At 41.2% G+C, this 18,075-nt stretch overlaps 1 protein-coding gene across 1 annotated transcript; it reads left to right on the top strand.

The window, feature by feature from the left end:
• The first annotated feature begins 15,731 nt into the window (after nt 1–15,731).
• On the top strand, nt 15,732–17,551 carry LOC138651211 (transcription factor HES-5-like). The gene is made up of 3 exons (XM_069741247.1): nt 15,732–15,828; nt 15,941–16,121; nt 16,527–17,551. Exons 1-3 carry the CDS (start codon nt 15,769–15,771, stop codon nt 16,790–16,792), a joined length of 507 nt encoding a protein of 168 aa, XP_069597348.1. The 5' UTR covers nt 15,732–15,768; the 3' UTR covers nt 16,793–17,551.
• The last annotated feature ends 524 nt before the right edge of the window (nt 17,552–18,075 follow it).

Raw genomic sequence — 18,075 nt, 5'->3', positions numbered from 1 at the left:
GACTAAAGCCACCATTCCTTTTCTGTAATACTTCCGGACTTCTATTTGTTCAGCAGCGCGGATGATATCCACAAAATTCCTTTGTATGGTTCCACGCCTGGTTTCGGCATACAAATACTGGTGTGTGAATGAGGCCTTAATGAGTTTACCAAAACAGTTTCACTGCTCTTACAGTAAAGAATCCTTTCCTTCGTTGGTGAACACAATTTATTTATTTTTGACAAAGATGAAGACCGAATGGTCAACCTTCTGGCCCCCTTGACATTGAAGCAAGTGATAAACAGAGGCCACAGTCCACAAAGCCATCTGGACTCAACTGCACCCCAAAAAATAAATAAAGTGCATAAAAACATATGATGTGGCCTCTGTTCACACAGGACGCAGTACAGTTAGCACTGGGCAGCCCGCCACAGGGCGTTACTAATAGGCTATGATCCAGATGCTTTGCATTCTCTGTGTGAACTCTGCTGCAGATTATTTGTTTGCACTGGTGTGCCAAACGGCCAATCTATGATTGTAGGCTGGCTGTCTCATTGGTATTATCGCACCTGTGTAGTTGCCATCTTTACTTGGGCCCGCTGCACCATGAAAGTGCATTTGATTCAAGGCCGTGACAGGTGTGCACCTTTGCCTGTATTTCTGGTGTTTTTTCTAGAATAGTGGAGGTTTTTTCTTCTGTACTGTGAAGTTTTGACCAATCATCCTTGCTGCATTTGATTGAAACTGAGAAGAAAGTATCGCACTGTGCACTTTAGAATACATCCGGTTGCTTCTGTCTTCAGTCACATCATAAATAAACACTAATGACCCAATGACCCAATGACCCAGCACCATTGGAAGCCATGCATGCCCGTGCCATCACACTGCCTCCACCATGTTTTACAGAGGATGTGGTGTTCTTTGGATTATGAGCCTTTCCAAGCCTTCTCCATACTGTCTTCTTATTCCTATCTTTCTGGACCATATTGATTTTAGTTTCATCTGTCCAAAGAATTCTTGTCCAGAACTGGGCTGGCTTATTTCATGTTTTTTTTTTGGGCCAATTCATAAGAGCCCGACAGCCACAGGAAGGCTGGAGAAGCATGTAAGGTCAGAGCTTCAACAAAAAAAGGGTGATCATCGAGTGGAACAGGCGGCCACGAGAGGTGGTGAGTTCTCCTTCAGTGGAAGTCTTCAAACGGAGGCTGGACAGACACCTGTCTGAGATGGTTTAGTGACTCCTGATTTGTGAAGGGGGTTGAACACGATGACCCTGAAGGTCCCTCCCAACTCTATCATTCTATGATTCTGTCATTCTATGAAAAGGGTACGCCTTGCCATGGCTGTTGGGCTGTCATGATTTGACCAATTTGTGTGCTAAGTACCTACTTTTGTTGAGATATTTTCTATAGCGGTAATGCAGTTCCAGCATCATATATTCAATGATTCCATATTATAGCATCTCAAAGTGCAGCTGCGTTTTCTTGGTTATATTGAATAACTGTGACGGTTTGCACCTGTTTGAGCATTGCGGCACATCTGTGTGCAAATAGGTATGACGCAATGTAATAATAGGGCAATATATTTTTTACTTTGATGCCCCATATTAGCAAAGCAGGGACAAGCAAAAATGATCAACAGACTGTCTCACTACAGTGGAAGCGTCGCCTGCTGCCTGTGCCTCGGGGGCAATGCTATGCACGACAGACGTCACCATGTAACCAGAGCCTAAGTGCAATAATTCTGAAGTTGCCATCACCTTCTGTGTGGCCTACATCAGTCTGGACTGTCATAGTATGCATTGCCAAAGGCAGCTCAAGATGGCATCTAAGACCATATGATGTTGTGTATCTCTGCCCAAATATAATGCTATTATCAATGAAACCATGCACCTCAAATTACCCATTACTCATTGCAAATCCATCAGCTGGACTGTAAAATTTGCCCTTTACCAGCAATCGACCAACAAGACTAAGCTCTGTTCACGACTACACATTTAAGTTGTTTTCCTCCATTCCATTCTAGGATCTGAGAAACAGAATTCTTGTGGAGTACAGATCCATTTCAAGATGAATCACTTTTTTTTTTCGATGGAACGAAAACCACAGCATTTTAACTTCAGCATTGTGGAAGTCTATAACACAGGTGTGAAGTAACAAAAGATTCAGTAATCACCTAGTATATCCATGCCCACTCTAGTGCCACCACTGTGATGGTCCTCAACTACCCGTCTACTTTCTTCCTTCCTGTTATTCTCAGTGAGGTCTTAGTCTTAGCATTCTATCCAAAAAGGGCGTCACTCTCACTATCAGGCCAGTCACCGTTCTCACTCTCTAGGCAACATAAAACGTCACATAGACCCTATCGAGGGGTTGACGATATCACCTGCTAGGCTGAAAGTCCAAGAATTAGTAGGTACACTTATCCCACTGGCCACCTTTGTTCCCCATAGCACAGCCCGAGTCTCCAATTTGTACCATACATCTACAACCGAAGCGACAGAACACAAACAATCCCTCCTCTGTGGCCTAGTTGTCCCTCTCTTGGCCCTGGCTCTGCTCACTTGGCTTAACTCCCCCAACTCGGGTCTCTCTCGATTTCTCTATCTGGGTCTTTTCTCTCTGGTCTTCACTCGTGTCTCATCTCTCGTATTGGCGTCTAAAAGCAAACTCCATTTTACACACTCGACTGTCCTACTACAGGTCCAGGTATTGACACCTCACCCTCCATGCCTTCCCAGGCTTCGTATAATTATTATCCACGCCACTGTTGTCACCTAACCTGATGTCTCCTCTAATCTTTTCCCTCAGGTGACATGTACTTCGCTCTTCAGTTCCTATTAATGCAATTCTCTCCATTTTCTCTTTTCTTAAAATCTTTGGATGGACAGATGGCAATGTTCACCTACAGACTCTCGTTTTAGGCATTATTGTGTGTGACTCCGGACGCATTAATTCCCTTACACTATGGAACCTGTCATTAGATTCTTATTGCCTGTACCATGGGCAGCATGAATCTGAGTCTGCCAACGTGACTCTAGCCAGATATGTTTTACTCTGGAGAGAAAACCTAGTTTGAAAGCCTGACTAGTCCAATGCCACCTGGCTGACTTCTCACCCCGTTCCAGTTGATTGCCAGATCTCTCCCTATTTACACACAATAGTCAATCGAGGATCTCCATCGCATGGAAGTTTGGCTGTAGTTTATAGACATGGACTAGCTGCTGTCGTGCACCCAAGGGTGGGTGCACAAAATGGTCTTTTCTCCATCCGAGAGAAATGGTCAGAAAGATTTGATCAGAGTTTGATCAGAGTGGCATCGGTGGAGAAGCAAAACAAAAAAAAGTTTCTTCTTCTTCTCCATTCTGACAGTTGATAAAAAATGTCATCAGAGTGCAGTCCAATGTTTTTTTTTATGGGCCCCTAGACTTGCATTGCTGATTTTGATCCGACACTCATGTCAAAATCAGACATTTCTTCCATTTTTTTCCTTGGACCACTTGACATGAGATACAAATTTACACATGTCCACTGCCCCATAGAATATCATAGGTACACGTGCTATCCATAAAAAGCACAGATAGCCCTCGTCTGCTATAATTGGTCGTGTCCCTAAATATGGCAATTTAGGCTCTGTTGACTCTCTGTTAAGTCACTAACAGAAGTAGAGTAGCCCCACTAATTATCATCGGGTCCATATGGAAAAATTTGAAGCCTGTTTGCAGAACTCTTTCTTCCATTCTAAAAAAACGGAACCCAAACAGACCCCACACTGATCAAGGTGGCCCCTTTGCTTCCGTTTGCATAACTGGTGCAACGAATCACTTATTCCGTTTTGATCCTAAAACGGAAACAAACAAAATATCCAAACAAATTCTTACAAGTGCATTGTGTGAGGAAAGGGATAAATAACATTCAATAACGATATGGGGTACAGACAAGTGCAAATTATTTGTTTCTTCAGTTTGGAGTTTGGACCCTCAATAATTTTTTTTTTTTACGACGTGAATATTGTTACCTTATTAATTACTGTAAGCAAAATCTAAAAAAAACAAAAACTGTAACTCTTGCCAAGTATTAGAAGCGGGGTGGGGGGGGAAGTGACAGACCTTGATCAATGCCGCAGTCAGGGCACAGTTGCCTCCAGATGGCGGGCCTGTGTTCTGTGATATCCAGAGAATACAAAACAAAGTTAAATACCATGGCTAATTCAGCATGTAGCCCGGCACACTTCTTTTGTTCTGTGGATGAATGAATTGTATAGAGCAAAAGTGTGGGAAACTCCGAGCTACTTGGAACTCACAGAATCAGAGGCTTGTAACCAAATCCTATCATGGGTTTAACATCTGCCTGGGAGCGAGCGGGAAAGTGTCAACCATTAAAAAAGAAGGAAAAGTGACATCTGTCAGGACGGAAGGTGCCGCTGTCCGGGCCAGAGGTTTCATTAGCATTGTGCAAAAGAAACCTTATATTGTAAAAGCTTATACAACGTACTTCCTAAAAGACATGAAAATCTATCAATTAATCATTTCCCGACTATACTTATTCTTCGCTGATATTACAAGACAATATCTAAAGAGATCAAAAGAGCAACAAATACTTTTTATTTTCTATTTTATGCCCTGAAAAAAATTATAATATGGTACATTACGGCGCCTCCACGTAAAAATGCTGCATCTTTATTGTTCCGTTGTACCCAGATCTTTGCTAAGAGTAAATGAGATATTTAATGCTTTTCATACATTTTGTTTGCTTTTTTAACTTTTTTTTAGGTTTATGGCTCTTTGTAGAATTGGAGGTGTATCGTATGTGTCTTTTTGCTGTTTATTTAGGAGTTTTGAGATTTTGGAGAGTTTCTGCTAACATTAAGTATTTCAAGGCGTTTTTGGAGTAGAAACTTAAAGGATGCCCTTCAAATTTTCCTTAAAAATACAAAACTTGTCAAAAATGGAGAGGTTCGGCCATTTTCGGCTTCAAAAAGTCCTCAAATCTCTGTTCGCACATACGTTTGACTTAGGCAGCTTTAGGTTATTTTCTCCTTGAAGAAGCATTATTTTTACTTCCTCCTCGAGTCCTGACTTTTTTTTTATTATTACATCCACATAGCTCATTTTTCTTCTTAACTAGTTGTTTTGAATGACACCATTTATTTTACCATACAATGTACTGAAAAATTAGTAAACAAATTTTTAAGTGAAGAAAACAAACAAAAAAACAGCAATTCTGCCACTTCATTTCATTTTTAGTTTACTGACTTTGCAATAAAAATGATCTTGTAATTTTGTGCTATGGATCAGTATAGTTATGGCGATAACAGATTTCTATGTTTTGCTACTTAAAAAAAATTGGCTTTAGCCACAACATTATGATAGCTATAACTTTAATTTATTTTTGTAGAAGGGCTTGTTTTTTGTGGACATGTGCTGCTGTTGTTATTAGTATAATTTTGGAATCCCTACAACTTTCCGATCTCTTTGTATTCTATTTTATTTTTAGAAAACAATGTGAACAAAAAAACAGCAATTCTGTTATTTCAATCCGCCTCCATTTTTCCAGAAATGGGAAAAATATTTAATGTTCTACTCGTTTAGGCAATAATGTTTGCAGCGATACAAAGTATTCACTTTTTATTTTTTTCGATTTTGCTATATGCGAACAGGCAGGGTAGGGTAAACTTTTACATATATTTAAAAAAAAAAAATTAATTTTTTTAATATTTTGCATTAGTCCACTTGGAGGGCTTGATGCTTCGATCACTTTACCTATATAATAGTTTTCAAATCCAAAGTAATGGTAAAAATTGGATGCAATATGGACGGACCTTATGGGATCTGATTTTTCCCTTTCGGGGGTCCGTGTGAAAAAAATGTCAACTGAACTACCCTATTGAATAACACTGGGGTCATCCGTTATGTTTTCCGGCTAACGGATCCGTTTTTGAGCACTACCAAGAAAACTAGAGGTATTCAGAGACACAGCTGGTAAAGCTGAATCTGGTCAATACGGAACAAAAATAGATACATACGATAGCCAAAGATTCTGGATTTTTTTTTTTTTTTGATCCATCAAACAGAACTGTTTAGAAACTTTTTATTGCTACCTGTTTGGGATCTGCTTCTGTTCCTTTCCATTTGCAAATGGATCTGCCAGAAACAGATCCCAAACTATAGTGTGAACTTACCCTAGGGCAGCTTTCACGTCACATTTCTGCCACACGTTCCTGACTGGTTCCATCTGAATCCCCAAAAATTGGATTCAGACGTGCGGCCGAAGATCATAAACTACAGTTTTTACAGTTTTTTTTTTCTATAATTATCTTTGAAGTTAGAAATAACTGCACAGCAGACTACGCCATTATATCTGACTTCAAAGACTGATATGGCTGGAAAAAGACGCAAACGGAATCCAAAGTTGCATTGTTGGACTTCGTTTGATAAATGAAGTCTATGAAAACGTTCGCAGGACATCTGAATCCCAGTTTTTGTTGGTTTATACTGAACCCATAATAATAATAACCCATCAAGGGAGTTAGAAAAGTGTGGCAGAAACATGATGTGGACATACAATAACACTGATAAAAGCCTGGCTAAATGGGTGCTTCTAAATGGAAGCAGCTTCAGGCAGATTCCATCAGAAATCGGCATTAACCCCTTTAGCCCACAAGGATGTTTGCACCTTCGTGAGCAGGCAAAATTTAACGATTCTGTCCAGACTGTCAATTTATGTTGTAATAGCTCTGGAACGCTTCAACGGATCCCACTGATTCAGAGATTGTTTTTTCGTGACGTATTGTACTTCATGATAGTGGTAAAACTTCTTCGATATGACTTGCGTTTATTTGTGAAAAACAAAACGGAAATTTGGCAAAATGTAGAAAATTTTGCAACTTTCAAACTTTTTATTTTAAGTCGCACAAAATAGTTAATAAATAACTTTTCCCATTTTACATCAGCACCATTTTTTTTTGTTAGGAAGTTAAAAGGGTTAAAAGTTGACCAGCGATTTCTCATTTTTACAAAACCTATTTTTTTAAGGGACCACATCACATTTGAAGTGACTTTGAGAGGTCTATATGACAGAAAATCTCTAAAAGTAATACCATTCTAAAAAATGCACCCCTCAAGGTCTCAAAACCATATTCAAGAAGTTTATTAACTCTTCAAGTGCACAAATTTTTTTGGAATGTGGGGGAAAAAAATTAACATTTAACTTTTTTTTCAATTTTTAAAAAAATTTAGACCCAATTCTTTTTCATTTTTGCATGGGTAACAGGAAAAAATGGCCCCCAAAATTTGCTGTGCAATTTCTCCTGAGCAAGCCAATGTCCCAAATGTGGGGAAAAACTACTGTTAGGGCGCATGGCAGAGCTCAGCAGGGAAGGAGCGCCATTTGACTTTTTTAATGTAAAATTTGCAGGAATAATTAGGGAGTAGCAGTAAGATGCAGCAGCTGAGATTATAGCTATATGAAATGCCAGCAAGATCAAAAAGAAACTTTTAACCATTTTCACACCAAGTGAAAATCAATCTGAACTACTCATGTTAAAGGCCAAGCAGACTTCAAAGAGGACCTGCGATCTGCCAACCACTGTGACTTTCTGATTCGAGATACCCCAAATGTCTCAGCAGGATGCGGCACACTCGGGACAAAGATGTTTTATGCACATACCTTTAGACAAATAGAGCAATATAGCCACGGAGTACAAAAAAACTAAAACTGTTGAAAACTGTGCTAAACTACTAAATGGGACCAAATGTAGAAACACTATAACAAAAGTTCCAATGATAGAGGAACTCTATAGAGCAGTAACCTACAACTTGTGGCTCATGTGAAATGATCACTCCCACCAAGACAGTATATGACTGATGTGGTCTCACTATCGTTGACCACTAATACTATATTGGCCGATTGTCCTGGATCTATCCTAACTTTGGGTTTTAAAACCTCTTTTGGCCATAAAATGTTGTATCTCACACATTTATCCTGAGTCCGTCATTACGGCTCTCCTTTTTGGCTCAAAGAGGCGTCTCCATATTGGGAACCCTCCTGTTATGATGTCCTAATACCCTATTAGGACATATGGACCAAGGGGTGACTTTATAAAGACATCCCCCATGATGTACATTACTCTGAAAAAGCTTTTAGGCAGCTTTTGAAAAAATGATACAAAAGTTGGAATTCTTTAAAAAAAATTTTAATAGTTTATTTTTATCAATAAAACACAAAGCAAATTGAAAAAAAATCCCTGAAATCTAAAAAAAAAATCAATATTTGGTGTGACCACCCTTTGCCTTCAAAAAACAGCATCAATTCTTCTATGTACATAATTTTTTAAAGAACTTGGCAGGGAGATTGTTCCAAGCGTCTTGGAGAACTAACCACATATCTTCTGTGGATGGTGTAAATGGTTCTGTCTCTTCATATAATCCTAGTCAAAGTGGATAATGTCAAGATTAGTGGTGACCACATCATCACTTCCAGGATGTCAGGCTCACTAGGTGAGGTAGATCATCCAAGCCCATGGTATGGATGGACACATGGGCATCGGTGCTGCAGGCAGGAGAGACGGGTAGTAGAGGTACTGGAAACTGGAAGCCAGAGGCAGACAGGAGCTGTCCTGGAGGATGCAGACAGGTAACAGAGGTCCTGGAAGCCACATGCAGACCGGAGACATCCTAGAATCCACAGATAGGTCTCAGGAGCACTAAAGTCTTAATAAGAATACACAGGTGTGTGTCTTGGTAGGCTTTATAAAGGCAAATGATCACATTGGAGTAAGCCGGGGGACGTGGAGCACAACAGAGTTTAGCGGTGAGGGAAGCAGAGCCGAACCCGGGACAGGTGTGTAACTAAGGACTCCTTGTCCCTCTTTATCCTGAGGATGGTATAATGCAGATATTATAGTGTTTTATTAATTATTGTAATTATTACATTACCATGACATACTCCGTTCATATCAGCTAGCCTCTAGAGACCAAAATACCCTTCTGTGCCCATGGCCTATTATTTCATTTTACTGTACTACTGTATATCCAACTTTCAACCTGAAACCTTTACCAGATTGCAAACCCTTAATACCCCTGCCCAAACCATTATTCTCACCATCCTCTGAGCCGTCCTGCCTGCAAGCTGAGTTCATGACCCATCTCATGTTTGTCGTATCATTATCAAACTCAGCTTTCAGCCTGTCACTCCTGATGTCTATTTATCCATTTGCCCATTGAGCCATTCTGCCGATGATATGTCCTATTAAGCTAATAAGGAGAAATATTTCCTCTCTTTTCGCTTTCCCACACTATTCCCCTATGATCTATCCCCTCCCTTGTATAATAGAAGTGTGCCGACCAACAAAACCCATTAGCAATGGTGCTTGACTTTGTCTTTGTGTTTGGTGGGAATGCTGGGCGTCAAAAAGCCATCTGGGATGCAGCGATCAGAGCCGACACTTGGAGCCTCTGACCGTTATTTAGCCTTTGAAGGTTTAGGACTTTCCACAATTCTTTCTTTGCCATAATTTTACCTTTACAATTAACATCTGTCCAAAACCCAACCCGGTATGAGATTTGTCGTTTTCTTTCTTTCGGAAGAAAGCTTAGAGTTTCTGATTTCTTCTGTCTTTTATCTGAAAAGTGGATTCTATTTCATTTTGACTTTTACGGCAAAATCAAAAGATGTTTTTTGGGGGAAGCTTTTCTTACTAATCCGTAGACGCCTCCATTCTTCATGGTATTGTAGTACTGCTCACCCCACTTTTAAAAAATAAGGTGGGCATCGTGTATGAATCTACAAGTCAAGGGAGCGATGTTAGAACTTTTTTCCTTTTATCTTTTTAATATTTTTTTATACAGCGTAAATGTATCCACAGTTGAATGCATAGGCATATACACTGCTCAAAAAATAAAGGGAACACTCAACACATCCTAGATCTGAATGAATGAAATATTCTCATTGAATACTTTGTTCTGTACAAAGCTGAATGTGCTGACAACAAAAATCACACAAAAATCATCAATGGAAAGCAAATTTATTAACCAATGGAGGCCTGGATTTGGAACGATATTTAAAATCAAAGTGGAAAATCAAATTACAGGCTGATCCAACGTCAGTGGAAATGCCTCAAAACAAGGAAATGATGCTCACTAGAGAGTGTGTGGCCTCCACGTGCCTGTATGACCTCCATACAATGCCTGGGCATGTTACTGATGAGGCGACCGATGGTTTCCTGAGGAATCTCCTCCCAGACCTGGACTAAAGCATCCACCAACTCCTGGACAGTCTGTGGTGCAATGTGACATTGGTGGATGGTGCGAGACATGATGTCCCAGATGAGTTCAATCGGATTCAGGTCTGGGGAATGGGCGGGCCAGTCCATAGCTTCAATGCCTTCATCTTGCAGGAGCTGCTGACACACTCCAGCCACATCAGTTCTGGCATTGTCCTGAATTAGGAGGAACCCAGGGCCAAACGCACCAGCATATGGTCTCACAAGGGGACTGAGGATCTCATCTCGGTACCTAATGGCAGTCAGGCTACCTCTGGCGAGAACATGGAGGGCTGTGCGGCCCTCCAAAGAAATGCCACCCCACACCATTACTGACCCACTGCCAAACCGATCATGCTGAAGGATGTTGCAGGCAGCAGATCGCTCTCTGCGGCATCTCCAGACTCTGTCACGTGTCATATGTGCTCAGTGTGAACCTGGTTTCATCTGTGAAGAGCACAGGGTGCCAGTGGCGAATTTGCCAATCCTGGTGTTCTGTGGCAAATGCCATGCATCCTGCACAGTGTTGGGCTGAGCACAACCCCCATCTGTGAATGTCGGGCACTCAGACCATCCTCATGGAGCCGGTTTCTAACCGTTTGTGCAGACATATCCACATTTGTGGCCTGCTGGAGGTCATTTTGCAGGGTTCTGGCAGTGCTCCTCCTTACACAAAGGCTGAGGTAGCGGTCCTGCTGCTGGGTTGTTGCCCTCCTACGGCCCCCTCCAAATATCCTGGTGTAATGGCCTGTCTCCTGGTAGCTCCTCCAGCCTCTGGACACTACGTTGACAGACACAGCAAACCATCTTGCCACAGCTCGCATTGATGTGCCATCCTGGATGAGCTGCACTACCTGAGCCACTTGTGTGGGTTGTAGAGTCCGTCTCATGCTACCATGAGTGTGAAAGCACAACCAACATTCAAAAGTGACCAAAACAGCAGCCAGAAAGCATTGGTACTGACATGTGGTCTGTGGTCTCCACCTGCAGAACCACTCCTTTATTGAGTGCCTTGATAATTGCCAATAATTTCCATCTGTTGTCTATTCCATTTGCACAACAGCATCTGAAATTGATTGTCAGTGTTGCTTCCTAAGTGGACAGTTTGATTTCACAGAAGTTTGATTTAGTTGGAGTTATATTCTGTTGTTTAAGTGTTCCCTTTATTTTTTTGAGCAGTGTACTATAAAACTGTCGTATTACACACGTCTATAGTATACTTTTGGGTTTATACACGAACCATTTATTAAAGTGAACCTGTCAGCAAAAAAAAAATGCTTTTAATTAAACACAGACAGTCGTAATCTAAAGGAAAATACCATTTTAAACATATGTGGCAGAGAAAAAGTGAAGATATTCTCCATGCAGCCGATCGTTTCCAGTCATCGGGGCAGTGCAGAGGGCCGTAACAGAGTCACCTTTTTCTCTCTAAGGGTATGTGCACACGTAGCTGGATCCTCTGCGGATTTCTCCGCACCTGTTTTGAGAAATCTGCAGGTAAAAAGCACTGCGTTTTACCTGCGGATTTACTGCAGATTTACCGCAGATTTTATGCGTTTTTTGTGCGGATTCCACCTGCGGTTTTACACCTGCGGATTCCTATAATGGAGCAGGTGTAAACCGCTGCGGAATCCGCACAAAGAACGTACATGCTGTGGAATAAACAACGCTAGGTTTCCGCGTGTTTTTTCAGCAGCATGTGCACTGCGGATTTTGTTTCCCATAGGTTTACACTGTACTGGAAACTCATGGACAATCTCTGCGGATCCGCACCAAAATCCGCAACGTGTGCACCTACTCTTAAAGAAGCTTTTTAGTTCAATTATCAATGCTCAGGAAGTGTTCTATTGTTTTTCATATATGATGATGAATATTAATGAAATCTGCTATTTTAATGTATAAAAAAAAAATCTGATTTTATTGAACATGCTTCCTATTTTCAAAAATGACACATGGACGTAAAAGGAGGTGCCACATATTGTTATTTCAAGGCAATCTATTAAGACTACTTTAGTACCGAAACTGGTTGGATGTATAAGTCTTAGGCTGGTTTCACATTTGGGTTTTTTTGTTTTTGCGGTAAAAAAACGCAAAAAAAGCATGCGTTTTTTCCCCTATATTTAACATTAAAAACGCATGCGCTTTTTTGCATGCGTTTTGATGCATTTTTGCAACGCATGCGTTTTTCTCTGCATGCGTTGTGTTGCAGAAATGCAACATGTAGTAATTTTTGCGGCGTTTTTTTTGCCGCAAAAAAAGCATGCGTTTTTTCGCGGCAAAAAAAGTATTGATGTCTATGTAAACGCATGCGTTTTTAAGCACATGCTTTTGCATGCGTTTTTATAGAAAAGCACAAGAAAACACCCTAACCCTAATATAGTAATAAAATCTCATTATGATTTAAAAAGAGAAAACTCAGTAGTTTGACAATAAATGGCTTCACCCAACCACTAACCATGAGTGGAGGAAAACGTTTTGGTGTTATCATTCATATTGTCTGAAAAAAGGTCAAGAAAGCCAAAATTCTGCCGGGGTATGTAAACTTTTGAGGACAAGTGTATAATGACATCAGATATAGTGACATCAGATATAATGACACCCGGGTGACTCTAGTGAAACTAAGGAGTAAACGTGAATGGAGATTATCAGTATTGATTTGGGACGAGTGTGGTCTCCAACCTCCAGGCATTAGGAGAGTCTATGACAACCATCTGAGGGGCACCAGAAGAGAAAGAGGGATGGCTGTTCTGAGGACCATATTGCTGTTACACACAGAATGAGCTAATCTTCGGTTTCTATGAGGCCGTCTGAGAAGTAGTGACAGACACTTTCCCACAAGTTTACAAAGGGGCCTGAAAGCCCCACAGCTGCTCCACCAAACAAAGGGCCCGATCTTATAACAAAAGTGCGGAGAGGACAATAGACTTGTGAGCTTAAGTCCTACCTGGGTTTAGTTACATGTAGGTAAAAGACAATACGTGTGTTTAGTGTGCGGCCCGGCCACACAAAGGGCTTATGTTCATATGGCATTTTATACAGTTTCCCAAAAACCTGTAACCTAGGATTTAAAGAGGATCTGTCATCAGGCCATTCCCTCAGATCAGTAATAGCTCGTGGATGCGATAGCAACTAATCAATTACCGTGGAAATTTCCAAATGTGGCACAGACCGCAAACATCACATATGTAGCGCAATATATTTGCCTGCCGGGTCATTGCTCGCTGCAAAGCCAAGATAAGACGGGCCTGTAATCCAGCCCAGGTCATCCGCAGCATCCACGGTGTACCAGGCACTTCTATATAGTTACACACGGGAGAGCTTAGGGGGCTTACTGGGTGGTAGGTCACTAATTTTTTTTCACATTAATGTACACGCTGCACCCCATCTTCACTGAAAAAAACAGAAATGGTGAAATTTTTGCAAATTTATTAAAAAAGAAAAACTCAAATATCTCATGGTCATAAGTATTCAGACCCTTTGCTCAGACACTCATATTTAAGTCACGCAAAGTTTATTTCCTTGTGATCCTCCTTGAGATGGTTCTACTCCTTCATTGGAGTCCAGCTGTGTTTAATAGGACTTGATTTGGAAAGGCGCACACCTGTCTATATAAGACCTCACAGCTCACAGTGCATGTCAGACCAATGAGAATCAAGAGGTCAAAGGAACTGGCCGAGGAGCTCAGAGACAGAATTGTGGCAAGGCTCAGATCTGGCCAAGGCTACAACAGAATTTCTGCAGTATTCAAGGTTCCTAAGAGCACAGTGGCCGCCATAATCCTTAAATGGAAGAAGTTTGGGACCACCAGAAGTCTTCCTAGACCTGGCCGTCCAGGCAAACTGAGCAATCGTGGGAGAAGAGCCTTGGTGAGAGAGGTAAAGATGAACCTCAATATCACAGGTCCAGAGATGCAGTAGGGAGATGAGAGAAAGTTCTACAAAGTCAACTATCACTGCAGCCCCCCACCAGTCGGTCTTTATGGCAGAAAGGCCCAACAGGAGCTTCTCCTCAGTGCAAGACATATGAAAGCCCGCATAGAGTTTGCTAAAAAAAAACACATGACTCCCAGACTATGAGAAATAAGATTCTTTGGTCTGATGAGATGAAGATAGACCTTTTTGGTGGTAATTCTTAGCGGTATGTGTGGAGAAAACCAGGCACTGCTCATCACCTGCCCAGTACAACCCCAACAGTGAAGCATGGTGGTGGCAGCATCATGCTATGGGGTGGTTTTCAGCTGCAGGGACAGGATGACTGGTTGCCATTGAAGGAAACATGAATGCGGCCAAGTACAGAGATATCCTGGATGAAAACCTCTTCCAGAGTGCTCTGGACCTCAGACTTGGCCAAAGGTTCACCTTCCAACAAGACAATGACCCTAAGCACACAGCTAAAATAACAAAGGAGTGGCTTCAGAACAACTCTGTGGCCATTTTTGACTGGCCCAGCCAGAGCCCTGACATAAACCCAATTGATCATCTCTGGAGATACCTGAAAATGGCCGTCCACCAACGTTCACCATCCAACATGACGGAACTGGAGAGGATCCGCAAGGAAGAATGGCCGAGGATCCCCAAATCCAGGTGTGAAAAACTTGTTGCATCATTCCCAAGAGGACTCATGGCTGTACTAGCTCAAAAGGGGCTTCTACTCTATACTGAGCAAAGGGTCTGAATACTTATGGTCATGTGATATTTCAGTTTTTCTTTTTTAATAAATTTGCAAAAATTACTATATTTCTTTTTTTTCAGCCAAGATGGTGTGCATAGTGTATATTAATGAGAAAAAAAAATGAACTTTTTGGAATTTACCAAATGGCTGCAATGAAACAAAGAGTGCAAAATTTAAAGGGGTCTGAATACGCTCAGTACCAACTGAGCATATCTATCTTCTTGTTTCCATCTAATACATTCCCTTATGCTTTCTTTCTGTTATTATCTGTTCTGTATTTGTTTCCATTATCTATCTATTATCTATCTATCTATCTATCTATCTATCTATCTATCTATATCTATCTATCTGTCTGTCCAGCTTACACGGTGGGTCTGAGTGTCTGCACGTGTACCACCAGAGATTAGTGCGTTATCCCACTCATTTCTGTCTCTTGTGATTAGCATCTTCCCGCCAAAAGCAAATAGTTGAGAAATTCATGAATTGCTGCGAATTGCTAAGTGTGTGTTGGCAGAATGCTATTGATCGGGGGCATTAGTCAGTGGTCCGGCACTGGTAAAGGAAGCTTTTTTCCCAGCACAGGTCACGTCATTCCCAGCACACTATATCCCGCTCACACACTCCCCACCTGCTCCTCTGAGACCAGCTTATTATGCCCAAGCCATTCACTGTCAATGCAGCATGACATAATGGATGCCTCCTCTATTGTCCGTCCACGTCCTACCATTGGCTGCAGAGTGTGGGAAACTAGAGCAGACCTCAGACTCACATATCGTTAGTTAGTCCGAGGAGTATAAATAGGAGGCTCCGCCACGCTCCACCACAACACTACATCCAAGGATCTGATCATCTCTACCCATGGCGCCCGGCACGGTGTACCTGGAGCAGCACAAGGTCTCCCCAAAGGAAAAAAATAAGGTAAGAGTCATGATGCAACGTGTAGTGCAACAATCGACAAATATTGCACAACTATAAATGTAGACGACACAAGGTGACAAATGTAGTAATGCGATGTATCCTCCGTCTACAGATGAGGAAACCCATCGTGGAGAAGATGCGCAGAGATCGGATTAACAGCAGCATCGAGCAGCTCAAGCTTCTCCTGGAAAAGGAGTTCCACAAGCAACAGCCCAATGTCAAGCTGGAGAAGGCCGACATACTGGAGATGGCCGTCACCTACCTCAAGCAGCAGACTCTGACCACAACCAGCAGTGAGTGTCTCTTGTTACATTCAACTTATAATTCATACTTTGCCATGGTGGTAAAAGGTTGGTTGTTAAAAGTGGAACTGAACTTTTAGAAAACTTTTTTTGAAATGTCATAAAAGTATCCTAGAAATGAAAATCAGTGTTGGTCCAAATACTGAGACCCTCAAAAATCTCTAAAACGAAGGGGCAGAAGAGATCATCCAAGCACTGCTCTCCTGCTATTCTATATCTTTTTTTCCTGTTTGTATTTCAAGACTAAAGATATATATATGTAAATATACAATATATTTGTATTTAAAGACTAAACTATATATAGTTTAGTCTTTAAATACAAAAAGAAAATGAATCATGGACTGTTTGCGTTCTAGCCAGGTATCTAACGTTCTTCTTCTTCTTCTTCTTTCTCAGACACAGTCCATCAAAATAACAGTCTACACATTGAGTTCAGCGATGGCTACAACAGATGCTTCAATGAAGTCCTCAGCTTCCTTTCCCTCCATCAAAATCAAAGTACAACAGAACTCAGGCTTTGGAACCATTTCAGGCTGAATGAGGAGGCCACCATGTCTTCTCCTTCTTCTTCTTCATCATCTTCTCCTTCATCTCCTGCCAGATACTGTCACGTCAAGCCCTCAGATCTGAGCAGCGGCAGCGCACTCTGGAGACCTTGGTAGATGGACTCTTCGCTCACAAACCCAGAGGACTTAGAAGTATATTCAGTTGTCGTCCTCTTGCTCAGTAGGAAACATTTTCCTCAACCTCGAACGCTAGGAGGTTGATAGATTCTTCTCTGAAAGAATAGAGTGTGACTGATGACTCAAAGTTAGAGTCTGACCTCTGTTCACCTGTATTGCATACTGCAACTTTTGTAGATCTCGATCAAGATCTCGGCACCAGAGCGGTGGTGGGGTACAACCTCACACAGCTGTATTGATTGATTCTTACAATTTATAGTATTATGACGAGTTGGCCTCCCTACACGCCCCATTACGGTACCTGCAGTTTTCTGACTGCACGTATAAATATTGTTATGTTATCTATTTCTAGATTGCTTTTGTATGAGAAAATTCTCAAGATTCGATGTAAAAGCTTGTAGCTTTAAACGTAAGTCACATAACCCTAATAATAGGACGCCGAGCCCTATGTGCTCCCGAGCCCTACAGTCCGATCCCGGGCCGAGTCCTGATGGGGGTTATGTATTATGTATGTAGAATATTTCTACTACTTGTTAATTTTGATAAAATAGCTTATGCTTTATGATAAAGGTGAAGTGAGGACAACGTATTTCATTTTGAAACTCATGATTGTCTTGTGTAATTGCAAAGTGTTTTGCTTCTAAAGTGGACTTTGGAATTCTGTCCTTGTCTGCATATTATATATGCGCTTTACGTGTCTTTATTAAGTGAGAATTAAATATATTTTAATATAGGAAATGCTGTTTTTTTTCCTTTTTTAATTATATTGCAAGTGCCATATTTATCTAAAGTATTAAGTAATAAGTGCTGTATAATAATTTGAAACCATAAAATATAAAATATATTCAGTGTCCATTTATGTCTGATGGGAATATGTATAACACAAGGGTTTATCGCTTTTAATCCTCCACCAACTATAAGTCTTCATACACTATTCTGTACTACAGCTCCTTACAACCTACATAATACGCCATATTACATTGCCCATAGAAGTCTACGGGCCTTACCATATCTCATTATGCTTTAAAGGGAATCTGTCAGCAGGATTTCACTCCCCAGACTATTCATATGCTCATGTAGCTCTTTCACATACAAGTCCAGCAATATATTTACAGTACATGCCAGTTCCTCCATTACTGAGAAATCAGGGTTTAAATTTATATGCAAATGAGGCTGAAGAGCTAGGGTAGATCTGTAGCCTCTGTCACTCCAGCTCTATTCCCCACCCAGCATCGCCTACTCCTTCTAGACTGACAGCCTCT

The sequence above is a fragment of the Ranitomeya imitator genome, chromosome 10, assembly GCF_032444005.1.
Source record: "Ranitomeya imitator isolate aRanImi1 chromosome 10, aRanImi1.pri, whole genome shotgun sequence".
Taxonomy (NCBI): Eukaryota; Metazoa; Chordata; class Amphibia; order Anura; family Dendrobatidae; genus Ranitomeya; species Ranitomeya imitator.
This window is presented reverse-complemented; position numbering and strand designations above follow the sequence as displayed.

Excerpts from the sequence above, each read along its gene's own strand:
- LOC138651211 (XM_069741247.1), top strand. The coding sequence starts at position 15,769 with ATGGCGCCCGGCACGGTGTACCTGGAGCAGCACAAGGTCTCCCCAAAG. Across the intron at positions 15,829-15,940 it reads CCCCAAAGGAAAAAAATAAG|ATGAGGAAACCCATCGTGGA; the intron begins GTAAGAGTCATG and ends CTCCGTCTACAG. Across the intron at positions 16,122-16,526 it reads GACTCTGACCACAACCAGCA|ACACAGTCCATCAAAATAAC; the intron begins GTGAGTGTCTCT and ends CTTCTTTCTCAG.